The 21072-nt window shown below is 47.8% G+C and overlaps 2 protein-coding genes across 5 annotated transcripts in view; one reads left to right on the forward strand and one right to left on the reverse strand.

Annotated features, from left to right (window-relative positions):
* The window catches only part of MDM4 (MDM4 regulator of p53), a 151906-nt gene that overhangs the window by 128232 nt on the left and 2602 nt on the right, over window positions 1-21072 (forward strand). Inside the window, exons 12-13 of one of the 3 annotated variants that reach the window (XM_084853239.1) lie at window positions 2643-2715; window positions 9959-10293. The exons of 1 other annotated variant lie outside the window; for it this stretch is intronic. In XM_084853239.1, the coding sequence (XP_084709365.1) occupies window positions 2643-2715; window positions 9959-10025 (140 nt within the window). In that variant the 3' untranslated portion in view covers window positions 10026-10293. Of the gene's footprint in view, window positions 1-2642; window positions 2716-9958; window positions 10294-11658; window positions 11711-21072 lie in introns of those variants that run through there. One more of the 3 variants, XM_084853241.1, reaches the window with a different exon arrangement.
* Window positions 1-21072, reverse strand: part of LRRN2 (leucine rich repeat neuronal 2) — a 234871-nt gene that overhangs the window by 4731 nt on the left and 209068 nt on the right. The window lies entirely within an intron of this gene.

The raw sequence follows: 21072 nt of genomic DNA on the forward strand, positions 1-21072 counted from the left end.
AGCTACACATTATGGAAAAACTTCACATAGAAGTGTTGTAAGTAGGGCTGTGCAGGGACCCCCGATCCGACTCTGAAGCCACTTCATGGCTTTGGAGGTGGGCCCGATTTGGCTTGAGCTGATTTGGGCACCCCCAACCCAACCCCGAACCCAAAGCAGGATTTGGCCATCTGAATCCCACTTTGGAGGCCCCTGACCCCACCCAGCACAACCCCCCAGCCCCTTACCTGGGCCGCTGCTTTTTCCTCCTCCGCCACCTCCTCCTCTTCCTCCTCTGCCACTGTCGCCGCCTCTGCCATCACCACTATCCCCGCCGCCACCTCCGTCATCGCCGCCAGCTCCTGAGCCCAGGACACGCGCCGGCTCTTGTTGCAGGGAGTCTCCATTTTTAAAATGGCAACTCCTGCCAAAAAGAGCCGAAGCGTGTCCAGGGCTCAGGAGCTGGCAGTGGCAGGTGGCGATGATGACAGCGGCAGTGGGGGTGAGAGCGGTGATGGCGCCGGTGATGGCGGCTCCTTTGAGTCAAAGAGCTGGAGGTGCTGGCACAGCCGGGCTGGGGTGCTGAAGCTTCGAAGCTCACCGAGTGCTTCGGAGGGCCCCCGACCCGCTTTGGGTTGCTTTGTGGCCCCTCTGCTTCACCTCGGAAGGGGCCCGAAATGGCCCAAAGCAGCCCGCTTCGATTCAGGGTTTGGGCCTCAGGCCGAAGCGGTGCACAGCCCTAGTTGTAAGACATCTATGGAGATACGTCCCAGAAACCTCAACCAGGAGTCTTCTTCCTGCTATCCCAAAGCCACAAACTGAGTAACGTTGGGTGCCTCATTGTCAGGCATTGCCATTTTTGCAGCAGGGGTATCTGACTATGTTGACTCTTATCAGTCCCAATGCCATAAGACCTCCTAACAACACCATAGAAGTCTTAGGGCACAGTCCTATCAACTGTACTCTTGCTACTCAGAAGCTGCCAAACTCAGAGGCTTCTTCAATTCCTATGCCCTCCTGGGCTGAAGCTGGCAGGGCTGGGGGAGCAGTGGCGGCGATATTCGCCTCCCTCTCCCACATCTTTGGAGATTTTCACCAGACAGGCTTTTCAGCCCATCTAACAAAGGCACTTTGGAGGGGGAGGGAAGGAGGCTGGACAAGGCTCAGGATCTCTCATATTCTTTGCTATCTGGTCTCCTCCCCTCCCTGGCCACCACAAGGCCCCCTTTCCTCCTCCTCTGAGGTTGCTTTTCCGACCCCGGAGAGCAGCTGGTACCGTTCTTTCTGCACTGGCTGTATGGAGGATTTCCAACTCCCTCTTCTGAGGTCAGACTGCTGTGGGGTTCCCCGAGCAATCCTGTGGTCCCTGGGATGCTCTCTTAGGGACTATAGGATTGCTCTCTCCAGGAAGTGACAGTCCATTAACACCATTAAGGCAGCCATGAATGTAGAATCTTTTCTACCCTAACATCCTACACAAGATACAACCCATGTGGGATGCCATCCCTGAGGAGCCTACAGCACACCTGCCTGCTGAGAGTGGTCAATTTATCCTTGCCCTCAACTGATTCAGATCTGGGGACAGCGTGTATCATCAGCTAAGTGGTACTGCAGAGCTATTGCAAAATGCCTCCCTGCAGTACAAATTGCCACCCCATTTGCAGAGGGCAAACAGGAAGGGGGCCATTCACCAATTTTCAGGGGTGGGGATGAAAATATCAGTGTGGTCCTGGGCAGAGGGAAGGTTGTGTGGTTGCCTTGGGTAGGTGTATGCAGCAGGGTGAACAGCAGCAGAGGTTTCCTCTTCCGTCTTCCCTATCTGTGTGTCTTTCTGTGCATGTGCGCGTGTGAGTAGGGGTTGGAGGAAGCTAGCCAGCCAGGAAGAGCAAGAGCTTTTCAGCTGGGCAGCTGGTGCCTGTTTCGCAGCCCTAGAACGCTGCTCTGCACCGGCCTTCCTCAACCTGGTGCCCTCCAGTCATTTCAGACTGCAGTCTCCATTAGCCCCAGCTAACACCGCCAATGGAGAGTGATCATGGGAGCTGGAGAGTGATCATGGGAGCTGGCCATGCTGGCTGGGGATCATGGAAGTGAGACATGCCATTATTTGCCAATAATGCCCTTCTAAAGATTTATATAGGTCAAAACAGCCAGTCTCTATGGAAGAAGATAAATGGACTCAAATCAGACTTTAAAAATATAACTCTCAGAAAGCAGCAGGGGAGCGTTTCAATCCCCTGAGACATTTTGTAGCAGACTTTAAGCTTAATGTACTTGAACAAAAAAGTTTCAAAGGTACTCTCCAATATGAGACTGCCAAACTGGAAGTCATTAGCAAAATTGACAGTGTAGAATTTGGTATCAACAGAACCTGGGAATTTCTCTAGCTCATTACATAAAATAAATGTCCATCTTTAGTTGTGGGGTTTGGGGGGTCCCATCACCATCACCATTGACTTATTATGCTAATGCTAAGCCTATTTAGCAGCTGCCCAATGGGAGTGGGTCACACCCGTGCTGATCGGCTTTTACACGTATTTGACTGGATTCTGGATGCATTTGTGCTTGGCATGCTACCGCAAGGTACCTTCTCTCTCTAGAATTGCTATATCTGTTGGCCTTTGTAAAAACCCAAAACAAAACTTTCTTCTTCTGTCTCTGCTCAGGAGGTTGGATCCAGATCGGCCATTTCTTGAACAGAAGCCCTCCTTCCAGTCATGGAAGGCAGTGGGATCCAGTGTAAGTGCCCTGCTTGAAGACAGGGGCAGAGAAGTGATCTTTGTCAATTTCCCCTACCCCTGCAGGCTGAGGCCCCATTTACACCGGCCTTTACTCTGGGGTGGGTGCAAGTCGAGGTCCCTTGGAATCGATGATGTAGTTGCAGCTTCACAGCAATCTGTGCTTTTCACCCAGAAAATGCAGAGTCCCAAGGAGTTGTTTTACTGAGATTTTGGGGGTTGCTGCAGGTTTCCCTGTGGTTGTGGGCGGTCTGTTCCTTCCCCAGACCGACTTTGCATCTTACGGTGGGCGTGCATAGTGACTGTATCACTCTGTGACACCCCTTGCTCCCCCATCCCTTCGCAGCTGCGCAGTTACAGAGGCACAGGGGGCGTTTTTATCTATTTAATCACACTTTCGCAGTTTTGCAGCTTCGTATCTTCACAACAGTCGTGGACTCAGTACCCAAGGGCTGGGGGGGGGGCGGTCTTGGGAAAGGGCCAACATTGCTCCAGCCATCATTTCGGAGTGATGGCTAGGCACGTAGCCCTCACGTTTGTGAGTGCAAACCATTGCGAGAGTCTCGGGGTGGGGAACTTACAAACTGATGGTGAGGAAATGAAGGCGCACAAAACACCTACTTTTTACCTAAAAAGGGACAGAAAGACACAGCAGAGCCCCTAAAATACAAAACAGCCACTGAAGTGTCGCACCCCCACACTCATGGGACTGCACAGCTGCACATTTCAGTAAAATGGCAAAAAAAGAGAAGGGCACAGCGAGTCTGTAAGGGAAGCGTGCAGTACATCCAAGTGTATTGCAGCAGGGCATGCTGACTCGAAGCCACATTGCTGTGCTGTTGTGATGGGGTGGGGTGGGGGTCAAAGTGGTGCCATATACAGTCAGGGCCAGAAATATTGCAACAAGGATAGCTGTTTTGGCAGTTGGCCTCTGTACACCACCACATTGAACTTGAAAGGAAACACACCCAGATTGGAGCGAGTCAGGACTTACAGCTGTAATTCAACGGTGTTTGACAAAAGTGGGGCACTAACCATTCAGGAAGGACAGCCAGTGGCATACACACACACCCATTGTTGGTGGCTCAGAAGTACTGGAACGAATGGCTGACAAGCAGCTGCATGGCCAGGTGTGGCCTGTTTCCTGGGCACCCCATGACCAAGCAAGCAGATAAAAGGCCTCTTTGGACCTCAAAGAGTCCTTTTGGTGGTTCTGAGTGTTACATTTGCATTCGGTAGCTGTTCACTGGAACTCCCAACATGAGGTCCAAAGAGGTGTCCATGCGAGTGAAGGAGGCCATCATTAGGCTGAGGAAACAACATAAACCCATCAGAGAGAGAGCAAAAACAGTGGGAGTGGCCAACACAACAGTTTGGAACATCCTGAAAAAGAAGGAATTAACTGGCAAGCTCAGCAACAGCAAAAGGCCTGGAAGACCACAGAAGACCACTAAAGTGGATGGCCGCAGAATTCTGCTCATGATGAAGAGGAACCCTTTCACAACATCTAGCCAGGTCAAGAACGCTCTTGCAGAGGTAGGCATGTCATTGTCAACATCTACAGACAAGAGATGGCTTTATGAATGTAAACACAGAGGCTTCACAACAAGGTGCAAACCACTGGTAACGCTCAAGAACCAAAAGCCCAGATTAGCCTTTGCCAGCAAACACCCAAAAAAGCCTGCCCAGTTGTGGAATAAGATTCTTTGGACTGATGAAACCAAGATTAACTTGTACCAGAATGATATGAAGAGAAAAGTATGGAGAAGGAAAGGAACAACTCATGATCCAAAGCATACCACATCATCTGTCAAACATGGTGGAGGCAGTGTTATGGCATGGGCATGTATAGCTGCCAATGGAACCGGGTCACTGGTGTGTATTGATGACCTGACTGCTGATAAAAGCAGCAGGACAAATTCTGAAGTGTATAGGGCTATACTTTCTGCTCAGATTCAGCCGAATGCTGCCAAACTGATAGGACGCCGCTCCATGTTGCAGGTGGATAATGACCCAAGACATACAGCAAAAGCTACCCAAGAGTTTCTGAAGGCAAAGAAGTGGGATGTTCTTCAATGGCCAAGTCAGTCACCTGATCTCAACCCAATAGAGCATGCTTTTCACTTACTGAAGATGAGACTGAAGGCAGAAAGACCCACAAACAAGCAGCAGCTGAAGGCCGCTGCAGTAAAGGCCTGGCAAAGCATCTCGAGGGAGGAAACTCAGCATTTGGTCATGTCCATGGGTTCCAGACTTCAGGCAGTCATTGATTGCAAAGGATTTTCATTCAGGTATTAAAGGCGATCCTTAAGTTTGAAATGATGTCGGTTTGTTCCATTACGTATGAGCCACCAATGATGGGTGTGTATGTATGCCACTGGCTGTCCTTCCTGAATGGTTAGTGCTAGGCATGGCGGAGAATTCCACCACGGATTTCAGTGAGGCCAAATGGACTGGCATTTGGCCCCCCGAAACCCGTGGTGGAATGGCCTCCCCCCTCCACCCCGTGGAATCCCCCCCGGGACGAAGCTTTCCTGGGGCGGATGTTCCAGAGGCGGTGGCTCCGGCAGCGGCAGCTGGTCTCTTGGCCAGCTGCTGCGGCTGCCATTTGCATCCTGCTAGGCTGCCGTGATAGGCTATGTAAGTATTTACACAGCCTACCACGGCAAAGAGCAGAGGCGCAAACGGCGGCCGCTACGCCATTTGCGCCCCTGCTCTTTCCGTGATAGGCTATGTAAATACTTACGTAGCCTATCACGGCAGCCTGGCAGAACGCAAACGGTGGCTGCTACAGCGGCCGCCATTTGCATCCGCAGCAGCCGGCCGTGGCCAGAACTCCGGCTGCGGACGGCCCTGGCCGGAGGCTTCGCGGAACTGCCGTGGAGCAGACCCAGCCCAGGGAGGATTCTGGGAGGAGGGACGGAGCGCCTCCCCCCCACCGCGAATCAAAGCTGCGAAAAGGTGACTTTCGTACATCCCTAGTTAGTGCCCCACTTTTGTCAAAACCCTTGAATTACAGCTGAAAGTCCTGACTTCACTCCCATCTGGGTGTGCTTCCTTTCACCTTCAATGTGGTGGTGTGCGGAGGCCAAGTGCCAAAACAGTTATCCTTGTTCCAATATTTCTGGCCCTGACTGTAGATGGGCAATGAATCTACACATAGCAGCTTTACCATTATCACAGTGCAGTGATAACTATCGGTGCCCATTCGTGTCATGTGCACCAATAGTTATTGCAGTATGATAACGGTAAAACTGCTATGTGTAGATTCAGCCTTATTAGTGTCATAGGATCATAGAATAATATGGTTGGAAGGGGCCTATAAGACCATTGAGTCCCGCTCCCTGCTTAATGCAGGAGTCTAACCTCTCATGCTGCTCCAGGGTGTCTTCCAGCCCTTCAGAGCAGCTTTTCAGGTGGGCCAGGGGGCTGCAGGGGGAAGGACGAATCAGGAAGATCACCTTCCACCCCATTAGGTGACCTCGTCACATGTCTAACAGAGTCAGTTCTGGCCCATGAAAACCTATGTGACAACAAATTTGTCAGACTTTAAGGATGCACAGGACTCTGGTTTTACATGTGGAAAGTTAGCATGTCAGGGAGAACACTATGATGGAATCCTTCACTAAAGCCAACAAAAAAGCAATTCCTAAAAATATAACACAATACATCAACAATGCAACCCTTTGCATGTATACTCAGGAGTAAATCCCATTGAGCTCATTGAGGCTTACTCCCAGGTAAGTGTGTATAGTAGTTCTGCCTAAGGCATTCAGGAGGAGGATGCAGGAAATGAAGAATTGGGCTGGGCAGGTGTCAAGGTAGGTGTGGTTGGGCTCATGCCAAGGCCCCACACCTCAGCAGGGGCCCACTGGCAAGAGCCCCCAGGAGCTGATCCTCCCCTTCACTATTGCAACCTGCTTGTTCACCTGCCTTTCGCTTTGGTTCAGTCAATAGTGGTGGTTAGCAGGAGGAGCAGTAGATGCTACTGCCTACTTGTTCACTGGCTTTCTGCCTGTTAAGCAAGCAAGGGGTAGCAATGATTAGAAAGAAGAAGAGGAGCCATAGCAGCTGGAGACAATGGCGGTGAGAAGAAAGACTCACTGAGGAAAGGGGTCCATTGAGGGTGTCTAGCCCAAGGAGCTGGCACTGGAACTGGGAAGCAGAACTTGGAACAGGAATGATCAGGGACAGGACACCATCTCTGCTAACAGAAGATGACTATATTCTGTATTGCAGAATGTCTGTCCCAGTGCCCCCAAAATGAGCAAATCCATGGAGATAATTCAAAATTATTAAAAATCAGAATTGCCGTCGTAACATAGAACCATTAAAAGCTAGGAATAAATTAGCAAAAAAAAAAAAAATGCACTACAGCAACTTAAGCAACTTGCAGAGATTAAGCAACTTGGTATTTTTTTCCTCATCTGGTAGCTAAAGACACATATGGCATGTACAGATGTATGTGCAAAGGTTCCTTCCCTGCAGATATTCACGTTGTACATGCAGACACCAGGGGGAGGTTTTATTTGATTCATGCTATGTCAAGGACAGATCTACTTGACAAAGACTTGCTTCCTTCTTGTGTGTTCAGTTTATTAGTAAATATAATGCCTGAATAGGGCTCTTATCTTTTTCAAACAGTTTGTTAACACAGATCGTAGAGGTTAAATTCAGAATGGGATTAAGGAGGGAGGCAAATAACAGTGGTGTTTGAGAATGTAGGAGTCAATTCTTTGGCTTAGTTGAGACAGAACTCTCAAAACCATGAGAGGGGAACCTCCAGCCCGCAGGCATAATCTGGCACATGGGGGTTACTCATCCAGCTCACAGAGCACCCTTGGATTCCTCCAGGGGGCAGAGGCTTGGAGAAACCACCCCTCGAGGAAGGAGCAGTCGGGTCACTTTCTCCGTGCTGAGAGAGACACAGAACTCCATGCTTCTCTCAGCTAGGGATGTACGAAAATCACTTACCTTTCGGGATTATGCTGATGGTGCAGGGGGAGACGTTCCGTCCCTCCCCCCGGAATCCTCGCTGGGGGGGGAGGCGCTCTGTTCCTCCCGCCCCGGAATCCTGGCCAGCCGGCTGTGCTCCGCAGCAATTCTACGGAGCCGCCGGCCGGCTCCGCCAGCAGCCGGACATCCGGCTGCTGGCTAGCAGGGATGCAAATGGCGGCAGCCGTAGCTGCTGCCTTTTGTGCCCCTGCAGTCAGCCATGATACGTACATTTACGTAGCTTATCACGGTGTTTTTTTTAAATTTAGCCATGATAGGCTATGTAAATCTTTACGTAGCCTATCACTTTTTTTTTTTTAAAACCTGGAAATGGCGGCAGCAGAGCTGCCACCGGAGCCGCTGCCGCCACCGCCGCTGCCGCCAGGAAGATCCGCCCCAGGTAAGTCCCGTCCCGGGGGGGCGGCGGGCCGTTCCGCCACCGATTTTGGGGGGCCGAATGCGCTGGCATTCGAGATGCCAGCGCAGATCTGTGCGCTGATCCCCGAGATCCGTGGAGGAACTTTCGTACATCCCGACTCTCAGCACAGAGAAAGGCAAAATGGGCAGGAGCAGGGTGATTATGTCAGTGGCCATGGTTATGCCCACTGATGTCATCCAGCCCATGGATAACCCGGTCCAGGGGAAATTCAGTCACCACCTAAAACTGGTTCCCCACCCTGGCACAAAACCATGGTTTGCACTAATCATAGCGGAACCCGAACTATGATCTGAGCTTCCAAAATACAGGCAAACCAGATTTGTATCTCTAGTTTCATTTTCTACCTGCTCAGTAGCCCTGTCTTTAAGTGCAGTGGCCCAAGGATGAAGCAACTGTGGTTTTCCAATTCAGACATCACACCAAACCAGAAGTAGCACAAACCATGGTCTGCAAACCCACGTCAAAGCATGGTTTCTGATTCTGCTTTGCCAGTCATTCACAAAACACAGCTTGTCAATTCAGACATCACATTAATCCATAGTTAAGCTTCCTTAACTATGGCTTGCTGTAATGTCTGAACTAAGCCTTTATAATAGCAAAAGGATACAGACAGGAAATCAAAGTTAAAGGAATGTTTGCACAATTCAGCAAAATGTAGGCATGGTTAAGAGGTTCCTTCGGTCATTGCAAGCCAACAGAAAAGGAAGAGAGACACAGCACTGGCCTCTCTTGCTGAAGGGGAGGATTTTTCACACACACACACACACACACACACACACACTTTTTCCAAGTGCAGTTACTCCTTTGGCAGCTTACAGCTCCTTTGGAACATTATGATAGGGGTTGATACTCTGCCACTATCTTCATAGCACTCCTGTGATGATTCTGGAACTCTTGCAGCCACATTCCCAGTGAAGGGAGGGAGAGAGAATGAGCCTGTTATAAAATGTCTTTCTTCCATTTTCTAACCCATACTAATGGCCTTCACGAGAGACACATTCCAGAGGCAAATGTGTTCTTAGTTTCACTTGTGAATAGGCTCTAAGACTCATGCGGGGATTGCTACTGGCCATTTACAGTGCTTTAATACATTTATCTGATGGCAGCAGTGTTTGAATTAAGAAGGCACAATCCAGCAAATGTTAAGCATGGTCTGCACATGCAGCAGAATGGGATGGCTGAGTCTTGAGGTGGCAGAGTGGATGCAGGGCCTGGTCGTACCATTAGGTAGGGAGAGGGAGTTACCTCAAGAGAGAGATGCTGGGGAGGGGGGAACAAAAAAACAGTGGCAACCCCCTGGCCATGACCATTCCTTCCGAACCCTTCTGGATACCCTCTGTATGGACAGAGCTGTGTGTGTCACACGGCCTAACCTGCACCCCCTCTATGATGCCCTCGGGAGCAGTGTGGGACACTGTCCCATCCCCAGTGTTGAACTAAGATTCAACTGTCAGTCCAGTCAGCTTTTGTGTGTAGAATAGGGGAGCCCATCTTGTCCTTCCTGGCAGGGAGCAAGATGTCTTGGGACAGCCCTGAGAATAAACATGACTGAATGCTTTTCTAAATAATACATTCCTGCCCATAGAAAACTGGTGTATAAGGGAAAAGCCTAGTCTTCAGCCCTTCTTTCGGACATCTTCATTTTCTTTGTGCAAAGTATTCAGGTATAGAATCTGAAATGGTCTTATTAAAGACAACAATCTTTGTCCAAATTTCCTGAGCAATCTGCCTCAGATCACTTTCCTGTCTTCTGGAAATGACAGAATCGTATTATTTTCTCTTTGAAAGAAGAAAATATATTGTTTTGCAGTGTCCTGATGGATTTATGGAAGAAGAAAAAGAAGAAATATATCCACAGAGTGGGAAACGAAAGATGAAGGTCCATCACAACGGATGTAAAAATCGATATAGTCCACCCCTTCTTTAGTGCAGTTCCTCTGGGAGATGGTATAATAAATGCCAAAGACCTTGCAGAAAGCAGAGGCATAAATGCAAAGGATCAATTTTGGTGCATGGACCACAGCAATGTAATGGCATATAATCTTTATTCAGACGCCCTTGATAGAGTGAGGATGGGGCCTATATGCAACTATGTTGGCCTTAGAAAACTGTGGCCTTGTTCATTAAATTTTCCTGGAGAACACGACAGGTGAAAAGTCACATGTTTAAGTTTGTTTTATGACCGGTAGTTTTGTTTTGCAAATCACAGGGCAATTCTGATTTTGACTTTTGTTTTTTTTTTTGAGCTTACAAGGGGGTTGGTTGAGGAAGAGGCATTCAAACAGATCTGGAGATGACTATCTTTTCCATTTGGGGTTGGAAGAGTAAAGTGAGGTGCAACGGAAGGGCATCTTCGATAGGGATGTATGAAAAATTCATTTCAGTTTGTTTTTGACCAGAATTAACCTGGTTTGCACCTCCCAGAACTGAACGCAGTCCCAGACACGATCTGCAGTCAATGTCTGTACATTTCCAAGATGGCAATGCAATTTGTGGAACAACAAAAAAGTGTTTGAAAAACAAAGCTTGTAATCTGATACAGACGCAAGTTGGAACGAGCATCGAGGTGGAATTCGGAGAACCTGAATGAGCTTGAATTTTGTTGATTTGCACATCCCTAATTTCAAAGATGTATTCTTGAAAATGCTCAGTATATACTGTTTATGCTCAAGGCAAATCAGGTAACAATTCAGCTAAAAAGATAATCCTATGGCTTTATCCGTATTATTTCTTTTCCATGGAAGAGTCCAGAGGAGATGCAAGTGATTGGCCATTAGACAGGCAATGAAGCCCTATTCTTGCTTTCTATCACCAGATACATAAGACAGGTATTTCATTTGGGCAGGGTGGAGGGAACCATTCTCTTCCAGTATGGGTGTGACTACTGATTGCTCATGTGAATTCTTGTAGATGGCCCTTTATGCCAAGGGTTTGGAGCCTGTGGCCCTCCAGATGTTGCTGGACTCCAACTCCTATCACCCCTAACAATTGGTTATCCTGGCTGGATATGATGGGAGTTGGAGTCCAACACGTTGAAAGGCCACAGGTTCCCCACCCCTGCTTTATGAGAATGCTGCCATCAGACCTACAATGTCATTTGTGTTGGCTGATTGTTACATGACTTTTCTCGGTACTGTGAGACTCAGTGGTTTGGTGCTGTTGAGGTTCTATCAACAGCTTGCTTGCAGGGGAGGGTGGGTGGATGGGTGGAGGACAGTTTTCTAGCAAGCTAGCGTGTGCAGAACGACAGTTCTGTCTGCCACTTCTAATTAATCAGTTGGTGCTTATCACTCATTATTACTGATTCCTTGTCTGCCATTAATTGTTAACAGCCACACACAGCACATGGGCTGGTCAATTCTTGTTATGGATTTAGCCATTTTACCTAATAGAGGAGCTGGAGAGGTAATTAGCAGGGGGCCTAAGGTTTGTCCCTGCTCTGGTGAACTCCTTTGAATCGGGTTTCTGTTTCATGGCACGGTACTGTTTATTTGTTTTATACTGTTACAGACCCTGGCCCAAGCTGGAGTTACTGACCCCTTCTGCTGCCATCTTTTCTCTGGTATGTCATGTGCTTTTAAGAGCTGCTGCTAGGCAGAAATTCAACAGGTGAAGCACTCACCCCAACACTGCATTTTCCTCCTAGGGGAAAAAAGGTACCTCCTGGGTTTATGCCTGTCATGCAAACATTAAAGGCACAGGAGCTCTGCCAGAAAACAAGAATGTTGCTGTTAGTGGTGAGGAAAGAGTGATCTGTATCAAGAGTGGTGGGGTTTATGTGTGTCTGCATATATGTGTGTGCATTGTGTATATGTGTGTGCATGTGTGTATTTGTCCATATCTGTGCATGGATGTTTGTGGCCCCCAAGACCTCAGTAGGGTGGGCACTTATGAATTGCTCAAAAGAGGACAAGCATCATCAAAAAAGAGGACAAAAGAGGATACTGATTTGCATATAATTCACATATGCTAATTTATATGTATGGATGCAAATTTAGAGATTATTTTTTAATAATTTATATAGAAATACAGTAGATCTTACCATAGTGCAGAAGACTGTGAGCAGGTGACCTGTATACCTTCCTTAGTTTGCTGTTCAGATGTTAACTGTGGATGATCAACAGTTCTTATGGTACTTTATCATTAAACCGGAATTGGACAGGACAACCCTACATATAGGGGATGTCTTCAAACAGAGGATGGTTCTCTGGCAGTCCTTCAAACAGAGCACTGTCCTCTGTAAAAGCAGACACATGGCCACCCTGCCAGCATCACATGCAGCCCTTGGGGCCAACCAGGCTGTTTCCCCCTGTTTTATTAGGATGCAAAGAGATTCCTTGCACTGCCAGAGAGCTGAACTCCCCAGGGGTTCCTTGGGCAAAGCTGTGGTGATTTAGGCATGTCGATGTTGCTTGTGGATTTTAAAATGTTGAACCAGAGCTCTTCAGAAGAAAACTAGCACTACAGCCTGACAGGTTAAAGTCTACAAAGGAGATTGAACCAACCCACAGCAGATCCATATATATGTCATGGGGCAAAACTCTACAGCTAGCATGTAGCATAGCTGCCAATGCCACATTCTCATATGGTGTATCAGTGGCAGCAGCCCATTAATATCCCCAAGTGCTCGTTCTGAAGTCTCGGGTGTGCTGTCTCTTTCCTACACACATGGCCTCTGAAGCATTTGCAACTTAACTACCCAAAAAACATTAACATTCACTGTGCGTGGGAACCTTAAGGTTCTATAATTGCTACCGAGTGACATCCTAATTGGTTGCAATGATGCTGTGATGCTGGATAACGAGTGGAGATGCAGCATTCTTCCTTTCTCTTCTTTCCACTTGCCATTCCTAGCCTACTACTTCTTAGGGTGCTTTAATCCACATGCCAGCTCGGAACTGGACATACACAGGGGCTCCGAAGTCCAGTTCTTTTAATAGAATTTATTAAGTATGCGACAACAGGGCAACCAGATGAAGAAGGGCAGGTGGTTGTGTTTGTTTCCTGCCCACCAGAAGACCACTGAGTCTCAATCTTGCCCCAGGTTTACACAGCACCATGTCTGGTCTTGAGAGTGAGCTCCCACCTTTGCAAGGATAGAGTGTTGATCTTGGAGGCAGGAGATGTGGGGTCCACACCCAAGTTCAGCTAGGGACCCATCGGGTGATGGCCTCAGATCCTCATCTCAGAAATGGAAATAGTAATGAACTTCCCCACAAGGTCATTGTGAGGATGAGTAAAATTAGGTATTATTTAGCACTTGGCTTACAGAATGTGCTATATAATGCTGAATTGACCCATTGGCCCTGAGAGCTTAAACCAGCCTTCCCCAACTTGGTGCCCTCCAGATGTTTTGGACTTCCACCAGCCCCAGCCAGCATGGCCAGTGGTCAGGAATGCTGGGAACTGTAGTCCAAAACATCTGGAGGGCATCAGTTTGGGAAGGGCTGGCTTAAGCTGATATGGGGACATGAGCAACAGCCTTGGATTCTGTCCATTTCAGTCCCCAATTTTATTTATTTATTTATTTATAAGATTGTTCCTCTGCCCCTTCCTCGCCAAATCACAGGACAGTGTTCAAAATTCATTAAAACAACAATGAAAATAAAATACAAAGATAGAAAAAGAGACTTCCACTCTCACTGCCCTACTATTATATTGCTTTCCACTGCATCTCCCCCTTTTCTCTTTCTATGATTTCACACCTTCCACAGCCAGCAGTCCTGCTGATGTGCTCACAGCATGGGTTTGATGCTGCATAAAAAAGAGCCCATAATTCTACCCTAATGAATCCCAGTCATTTTTTTTTAAAGGCTACCGTCTCATCAAGAACTACTCTGAAAGTTTCACTTTCCTAGAGTGCTTTAGAAAAAGTTAATATCATGGTGGAGGGTAGAAGCCTTAGAAATCACAGGCAAATTAGCTGGCACATCCAGACGTTTGCTTTAAGAAGTACAGCGTTGTTGTGACTGGGGTCCATGTGTCCTTGGGCCATTGCATCCCATAAGCCAGATGTGCAGCTGAAGACTGGCTGCTGGGCAATCACTTATCCATTTATTTTATTTAAAATAATTATAGGCTGCTTTTCAGGGCAGAAGCCCTCCCAAGGTGGCTTAAAATAAAATGCATATAATAAAATTCATAATTTTATGAATAATCCAGGCCTCCAGATGCTGCTGTTAAATGTCAGATTGGTTCAGAATAAGACCTCCCTTATCCATGATTTAATAGTGGATGAGGCGGCTGATCTGGCATGCATAACTGAGACCTGGGTGGGTGAGCAGGGAGGAGTTAGACTCTTTCATCTCTGCCCACCGGGGTGCTTGGTTCAGCATCAGGGAAGACTTGGGGGCCAGGTAGGGGGGTTCGCTGTAGTCTATAGGAGTTCCATCTTCCTCTGCAGGCTCCCTGTCCATGCAACTACTGGTCTGGAGTGTCTGCACCTTGTGTTGGGGCAGATTGGGGACTCTGATGGTGTACCACCTACCCCGCTGCTCAACAGACTCCCTAGCTGAGCTGACGCAGGTGGTCTCAAGTGTATTGTTGGGATCCCCCAGACTGTTGGTTCTGGGGGATCTCAACATTCACGCTGAGGGCACCTTGTCAGGGGCAGCTCAGGATTTCATGGTCTCCATGACAACCATGGGACTGTCCCAACATGTCATCGGCCCAACGCATGTAGCAGGGCATACTCTAGACTTGGTGTTTTCAACTGGACAGGGTGATGGTGATCTGAAGGTGGGGGACTTTGCTTCTGTCCCTCTGTCATGGTCAGATCATTGCTTGCTGAAGCTTAGACTTATGGCAGCTTTTCCTCTCCTCAAGGGTGGGGGACCTATTAAGATGGTCCATCCCCAGAGGCTAATGGATCCGGATGGTTTCCAGAGGGCTCTGGGGAGGTTTCCGGCTGATATGGCTGGCTCTCATGTCAAAACCCTGGTTGATCTGTGAAATGCAGAAATGACCTGGGCAGTTGACATGATTGCTTCTGAGTGCCCCCTGTTGAGTAGAGCTCGTACCGTTCCATGGTATACCCCAGAGCTGAGAGCGATGAAACAAAATAGGAGACAGCTTGAGTACAGATGGAGAAGAACTCCTAGTGGGTACAACTGAACCCTGGTGTATGCTTATGGTAAGGTATACTCAGGGGCAGTGAGGGGGGCAAAGAAGCAACATTTACTGCCTCCATTCCATCTTCCATATGCCACCCAGTGGCGTTTTTCAGGGTCATTCGTGGCCTATTACATGCTGGCCCTAAGTAGACTTTGGACCCATCTGAGGCCTGCTGTAATTCCTTTGTTAGGCACTTCCAGAATTAAATCTCTTGCATCCACTGGGACTTAGCATGGTTTTGGCATGGAAACAGGCTTGGTCACCCTGTATGATGACCTATGCTGGGAGAGAGATGGAGGAGTGTGATCTTGTTGATTCTTCTTGATCTCTTGGCAGCTTTCGATACCATCGACCATGGTATCCTTCTGGGGCAATTGTCTGAGTTGGGAGTGGGAGGCATTGCATTGCAGAAGGTGGTACTTGGCAGATATTGCTTGGACCTGTGGACTCTCCAGTATGGGGTTCCATGCTAGGTATATGTTGTTGTTGTTGTGTTATTTGTTTTATGTCATTATGTGAATGGTTTTTATATTTTATATAATATATTTTAATGGTTTTTAATTTTTGTGAATCACCCAGAGAGCTTCGGCTATGAGGCGGTATAGAAATATAATAAATGAATGAAATGAAATAATAAAAAGGTAACAATCCCAGATGTTGTAATTTTCTCTCATAGGGGAGATGCTCCAACCCTTTGATCATTTTAGTTGCCCCTTTCTGCACTTTTTCCAGCTCTACAATATCTTTTTTTAGGAGTTGTGACCAGAACTGTACCCAGTATTCTAAGTGTGGTGACGCCATAGGTTTGTATAGGGAAAGTATGATCTTGGCAATTTTATTCGCACTTCCTTGCCTAATGATGCCTAATGTGGAGTTTGCCTGTTTTACAGCAGCCACACACTGGGTCGACATTTTCATCGTACTGTCCACCACAACCCCAAGATCTCTTTCATGGTCAATCACTGCGAGCTCAGATCCCATCAGTTTACATGTAAAGTTTGGATTTTTTCCCCAACGTGCATTACTTTAAGTTTGCTTTCATTGAACCACATTTGCCATTTAGATACCCATTCTCCCAGTATGGAGAGAAACTTTTGGAGCTCCTTGTAATCCCATATTGTTTTAACCACTCTAGATAATTTGGTGTCATCCGCAAACTTGGCCACTTCACATCTCCTAATTCCAGATAATTTCTGAACAAGATGAAAAGCATTGGTCCCAATACAGAACCCTGTGGAACTCCCCTCCCCTCCACCATTTATTCCTACCCTATGCTTTCATTTCCTTTCATTTATTATATTTCTATAATATAATATAATATAATATAATATAATATTTCGAAGCTCTCTGGGTGGTTCACAAAAATTAAAACCATTAGAATACATTATATAAAATATAAAAACCATTCACATAATGACATAAAACAAATAATACACACAACAACAACATATACCTAAAACAATTTAAAACAATCAGCCAGAGACAATCAGAGACTCATTATACACTGCCAAATGCCTGAGAGAAGACAGTTTTAACCTGGCACCAAAAAGATGACAATGTTGGTGCTAGGTGGGCCTCATCAGGGAGATTATTCCATAAATGGGGAACTACCACTGAAAAGGCTCTCTCCCTTGTTGCTGCCCTCTGAGCCTCTCTCAGAGGAGGCTCCTTGAGGAGGGCCTTGGATGCAGAGCATAGTGTACAGGTCGGTTTAGCCAGGAGAGGCGTTCTGTCAGGTATTGTGGACTCAAGCCATGTAGGGCTTCATAGGTCAAAACAAGCACTTTGAATTGGGCTTGGAAGTATATAGGCAGCCAGTGCAAGCAGGCCAGAATCAGTCTTATATGTTGACTCCCCGTTATCAGTCTGGCTGCTGCATTTTGCACAAGCTGCAGCTTCCAAACTGTCTTCAAAGGCAGCCCCATGTGGAGCACATAGCAGTAATCTACGTTGGAGAATACGAGAGCATAGACAACTGAAGCCAGGCTATCCTTGTCCAGATAAGAGGCATAGCTGGGCCACCAACCAAAGTTGGTAGAAGGCATTCCATGCCACTGAGGCTACTTAAGCCTCAAGTGACAAAGATGGCTCCAGGAGGACCCACAAGCTATGAACCTGCTCATTCAGGGGGAGAGCAACACCATCCAGAACAGGGTGAGCACCCTCCATCTGGTCAGCAGAACCAGCCACTAACAATATCTCAGTCTTGTCTGGGTAAAGTTTCAGTTTATTAGTTCTCATCCAGTCTATTGTCGCAGCCAGGCACCAACTTAGCACATCCACAGCCTCACCCGAAGAAGATGAAAAGGAGCAACTGAGCTGTGTGTCATCAACATATTGATGACAGAGCACTCCAAAACTCCGGATGACCACACTCAATGGTTTCATGTAGATGTTGAATAACATGGGGGACAAAACTGACCCCCATGGAGCCCCATACTGGAGAGTCCACGGGGCCAAGCAATATCCCCGAAGAACCACCTTCTGGAGCCGACCATCCAAGTAGGAACGAAACCACTGCAATGCAGTGCCTCCCACTCCCACTCGCTCAGACAATTGTCCCAGAAGGATACCATGGTTGATGGTATTGAAAGTACCTCCCAACAGAGGTCTTCATACAGGGTGACCAAGGCTGTTTCCATGCCAAAACCCAGCCTGAACCTCGACTGAAATGGATCTGGATAATCAGTCTCATCCACGAGTGTTTGGAGCTGGTTGGCAACCACCCACTCAAGAACCTTGTGCAGGAAGGGAACATTTGCCACTGGCCTAAAATTATTAAGATTTTCCAGGTACAAGGAGGGTATCTTTAGGAGTGGTCTCACCACCGCCCCTTTGAGGCAGCCTGGGACCACTCCCTCTTGCAAGGAGGCATTAATCACCTCCCTGGCCCAGCCAGCTGTTCTTCCCTGCCAGTTTTTATAAGCCAAGAGGGGCAAGGATCCAATATGGAAGTGGTTGCATGAACCAGTCCAAGCACCTTCACAAGATCCTCGAGCTATACCAAATGAAATTCATCCAAGAAAACAGGACAAGTCTGCGCTCTGGACACCTCACCAGATTCACCTGCTGTAAGACTGGAGTCTAAGTCCTGGCAGATGCAAGCGATTTCCGTTCTTTAACCACTTACTGATCCATAAGAAGACCTCTCCTCTTAATGCATGACTGCTAAGTTTGCTCCAGGAGTCTTTGGTGAAGGACTTTGTCAAAAGTCTTTTGGAAGCCCATGTAAACAACCAGACCACCCCCTGTCACCATATTTTTAAAAAGATGCCTAGGGTCAGGCATCACACCTCTTGGCTCCCCACACAGATATGCATTCATTTCAACAAAGGCCCACAGGGAACACAGGAAGCTGCCTTATATCGAGTCAGACCATTGGTCCAACTAGCCCAGTATAGCTGACAGTGAATGGCAGTGGCTTTCCAGGGTTTCTGGTAGGAGTCTTTTCCAGCCCTACCTGGAGATGCCGGGGACTGAGCCTGGGACATTCTGCATGCAAAGCCGGTGCTAGGGATGGTGGAGAATTCCGCCACGGACTCCAATGAGGCCGGATTCTAAAGAATCCAGCGCCCTGGAGTCTGTGGCAGAATGGAAGACTTACCCCTGCCTCCGCGCGGAATCCTCTTCGGCCAGATCCTCCAGCTCCGGATTACCAGCGATACGGCCGCCATGCCATATCACTGGCTGAAGGGAAGTGACTGTGGATGCAGATGGTGTCCAGGATGCTATTTGCAGCTGTAAAGGCCTTAGTTTAAGATCAATGCAGCCGTAAATGGCTGCATTTACCTTACAGTAAGGCCTTTACGGCCGCAAATGGCATCCTGGATGCCATTTGCAGCCGTGCTTTTACTTAACGCGATAGGCTACGCAAATATCTGCGTGGCCTATCGCGTTAATAAAAAGCACGGATGCAAATGGCGTCCTGGATGCCATTTGCATCCACAGTCACTTCCCTCCCTTCAACCAGCGATACAGCATGGCGGCTGTATCGCTGGCACTTCGGAGCCGGCTGGTGGCTCCGCGGAATTGCTGCGGAGCGGAGCCGGCCAAAGAGGATTCTGGGGGGGAGGAATGGATCGCCTCCCCCCCTGCGGACCCCCCCCCCCCGGCGGAACAGCAGGTAAGCATTCCGCCCATCCCTAGCAAGTGCTCTATCACTGAGCCACAACCCCTTGAGGAGTCTTGTGCAACATGAAAAGTTGGATTCCCAGTATGTTAGGAAAGAGAAAACTGACCTTTTAATACATGTTTTATTAATCAACCTCCCTGCAAACCCCTCCCCTGTCTGTTGTACAAATAGAGATTTGTACATTTTTAAGGGACATCTGGCAGCAATAAAACCAGCTCCAAGTCCACCAGACCCCTCTATTTGTCTGCAACAGATAGATTTTCATTAAGCAGTTCAGAAGTACCAGCACATAATAAAAATGGGCCTCAGGAACATAGGAAGTTGCCTTACACTGAGTCAGACCATCTGTCCATCTAGACCAGTATTGTTGACACTGACTGGCATCAGCTCTCCAGGGTTTCAGGCAGGATTCCTTCCTAGCCTTCCCTGGAGATGCCGGAGATGGAACCAGGGACCTTTTGTATGCAACGTATGTGCTCCACTACTGAGCTTCAGCCCCTCCCTAAACAAGAGGAGAAAAAAGGTGTGAAGAAAATGTGGGAAAATACAGATGGGCTGTCACCTTGATCATAAAAAGCATTTACTTGAAAGAAATTCCCATTAACTTCAACGACACCCACTTCTAAACAAGTGCTTTTAGGACCAGGGTGCTGGGACGGCAGCCTGACAGTGGTAAACAGAGGTCACAAAGCAAGGACCTTAAGGACACCTGTTTTTCCTTTGGGATAATCATTATGCGCCACCGTCCCCAGACATAAGCAGGGCGTTTTCGTAATTCCTCCTAAATAGCATGTAATGTTGTTTCCATGAGATGACTGCCTCTCTTTATTTAATCATCCTGCTATTGTGGGGCCTGGGCAGTTGCACTGGAGCCCCAATGCACCCACCAAACAGGCCGTTAAAATTCAATCTGTCTTCTTTGCAATGGACCAAATGTGCTTGTAGCACAACCATCAGTTGGTTCATTGAGAGAACAAGACCTTTAATTACAGAGCAATTGTGGGGAGGTGGGATTGGAAGGGCTTGTTTGTGGAAGGTTAAAAAGCAGGCAAGCAAATTCTCTTATTATAAATATATTAATCCAGGAGAGAGCAGGTGGCCGCACAGTTAAACAGAGAAAAAACTCCAGATGGACCCAGACATTGCCCCTGCAATCTATCTATAGGACTGAGCCCTACAAAAACCTTAGCACTTTTTGCAAAGTACTAGCACTTTAATGTCCCACTTAAGCTTTGTTGCCTGAACACGGCAAACAAACACGAGTAAGGGGCATGGAGCCACGCATGTTGGCCCTGCCCCCTATGTCCCTGTGTGCTCTGTCTCCCCCCCCCCAGTCCTCGACCTCTTCTGTTGTGCAGGGAGGTCTGAAGAGGGTCTCTACTTGTGTTCTACCCACATTTACTTGCAGACAAATAGAACTTACTGCATAATCAGTAAGCCTGATAAAACAGGGTCCCTCACTGTACAGAGAGTTCTACTTAGGTCTGAGTGAACATGAGTAGAGGCTAGGGATGTCAGAGAAATCCACAATGGAACCAAATGAGTTCCGATTTTCATGATGCCGACCCATGGATTCCGCAATGGACTGGCTTTCCCCCTATTGGGTGGATTCTGTGGACTTGCGGGTTGGGTTTTCTGACTTTTCCGAATTTTGCACAAATGTCATCACTGAAAAATAT

Source organism: Heloderma suspectum, chromosome 4 (assembly GCF_057233095.1).
Source record: "Heloderma suspectum isolate Gila_16-S chromosome 4, 16-S_ref, whole genome shotgun sequence".
Classification (NCBI taxonomy): Eukaryota; Metazoa; Chordata; class Lepidosauria; order Squamata; family Helodermatidae; genus Heloderma; species Heloderma suspectum.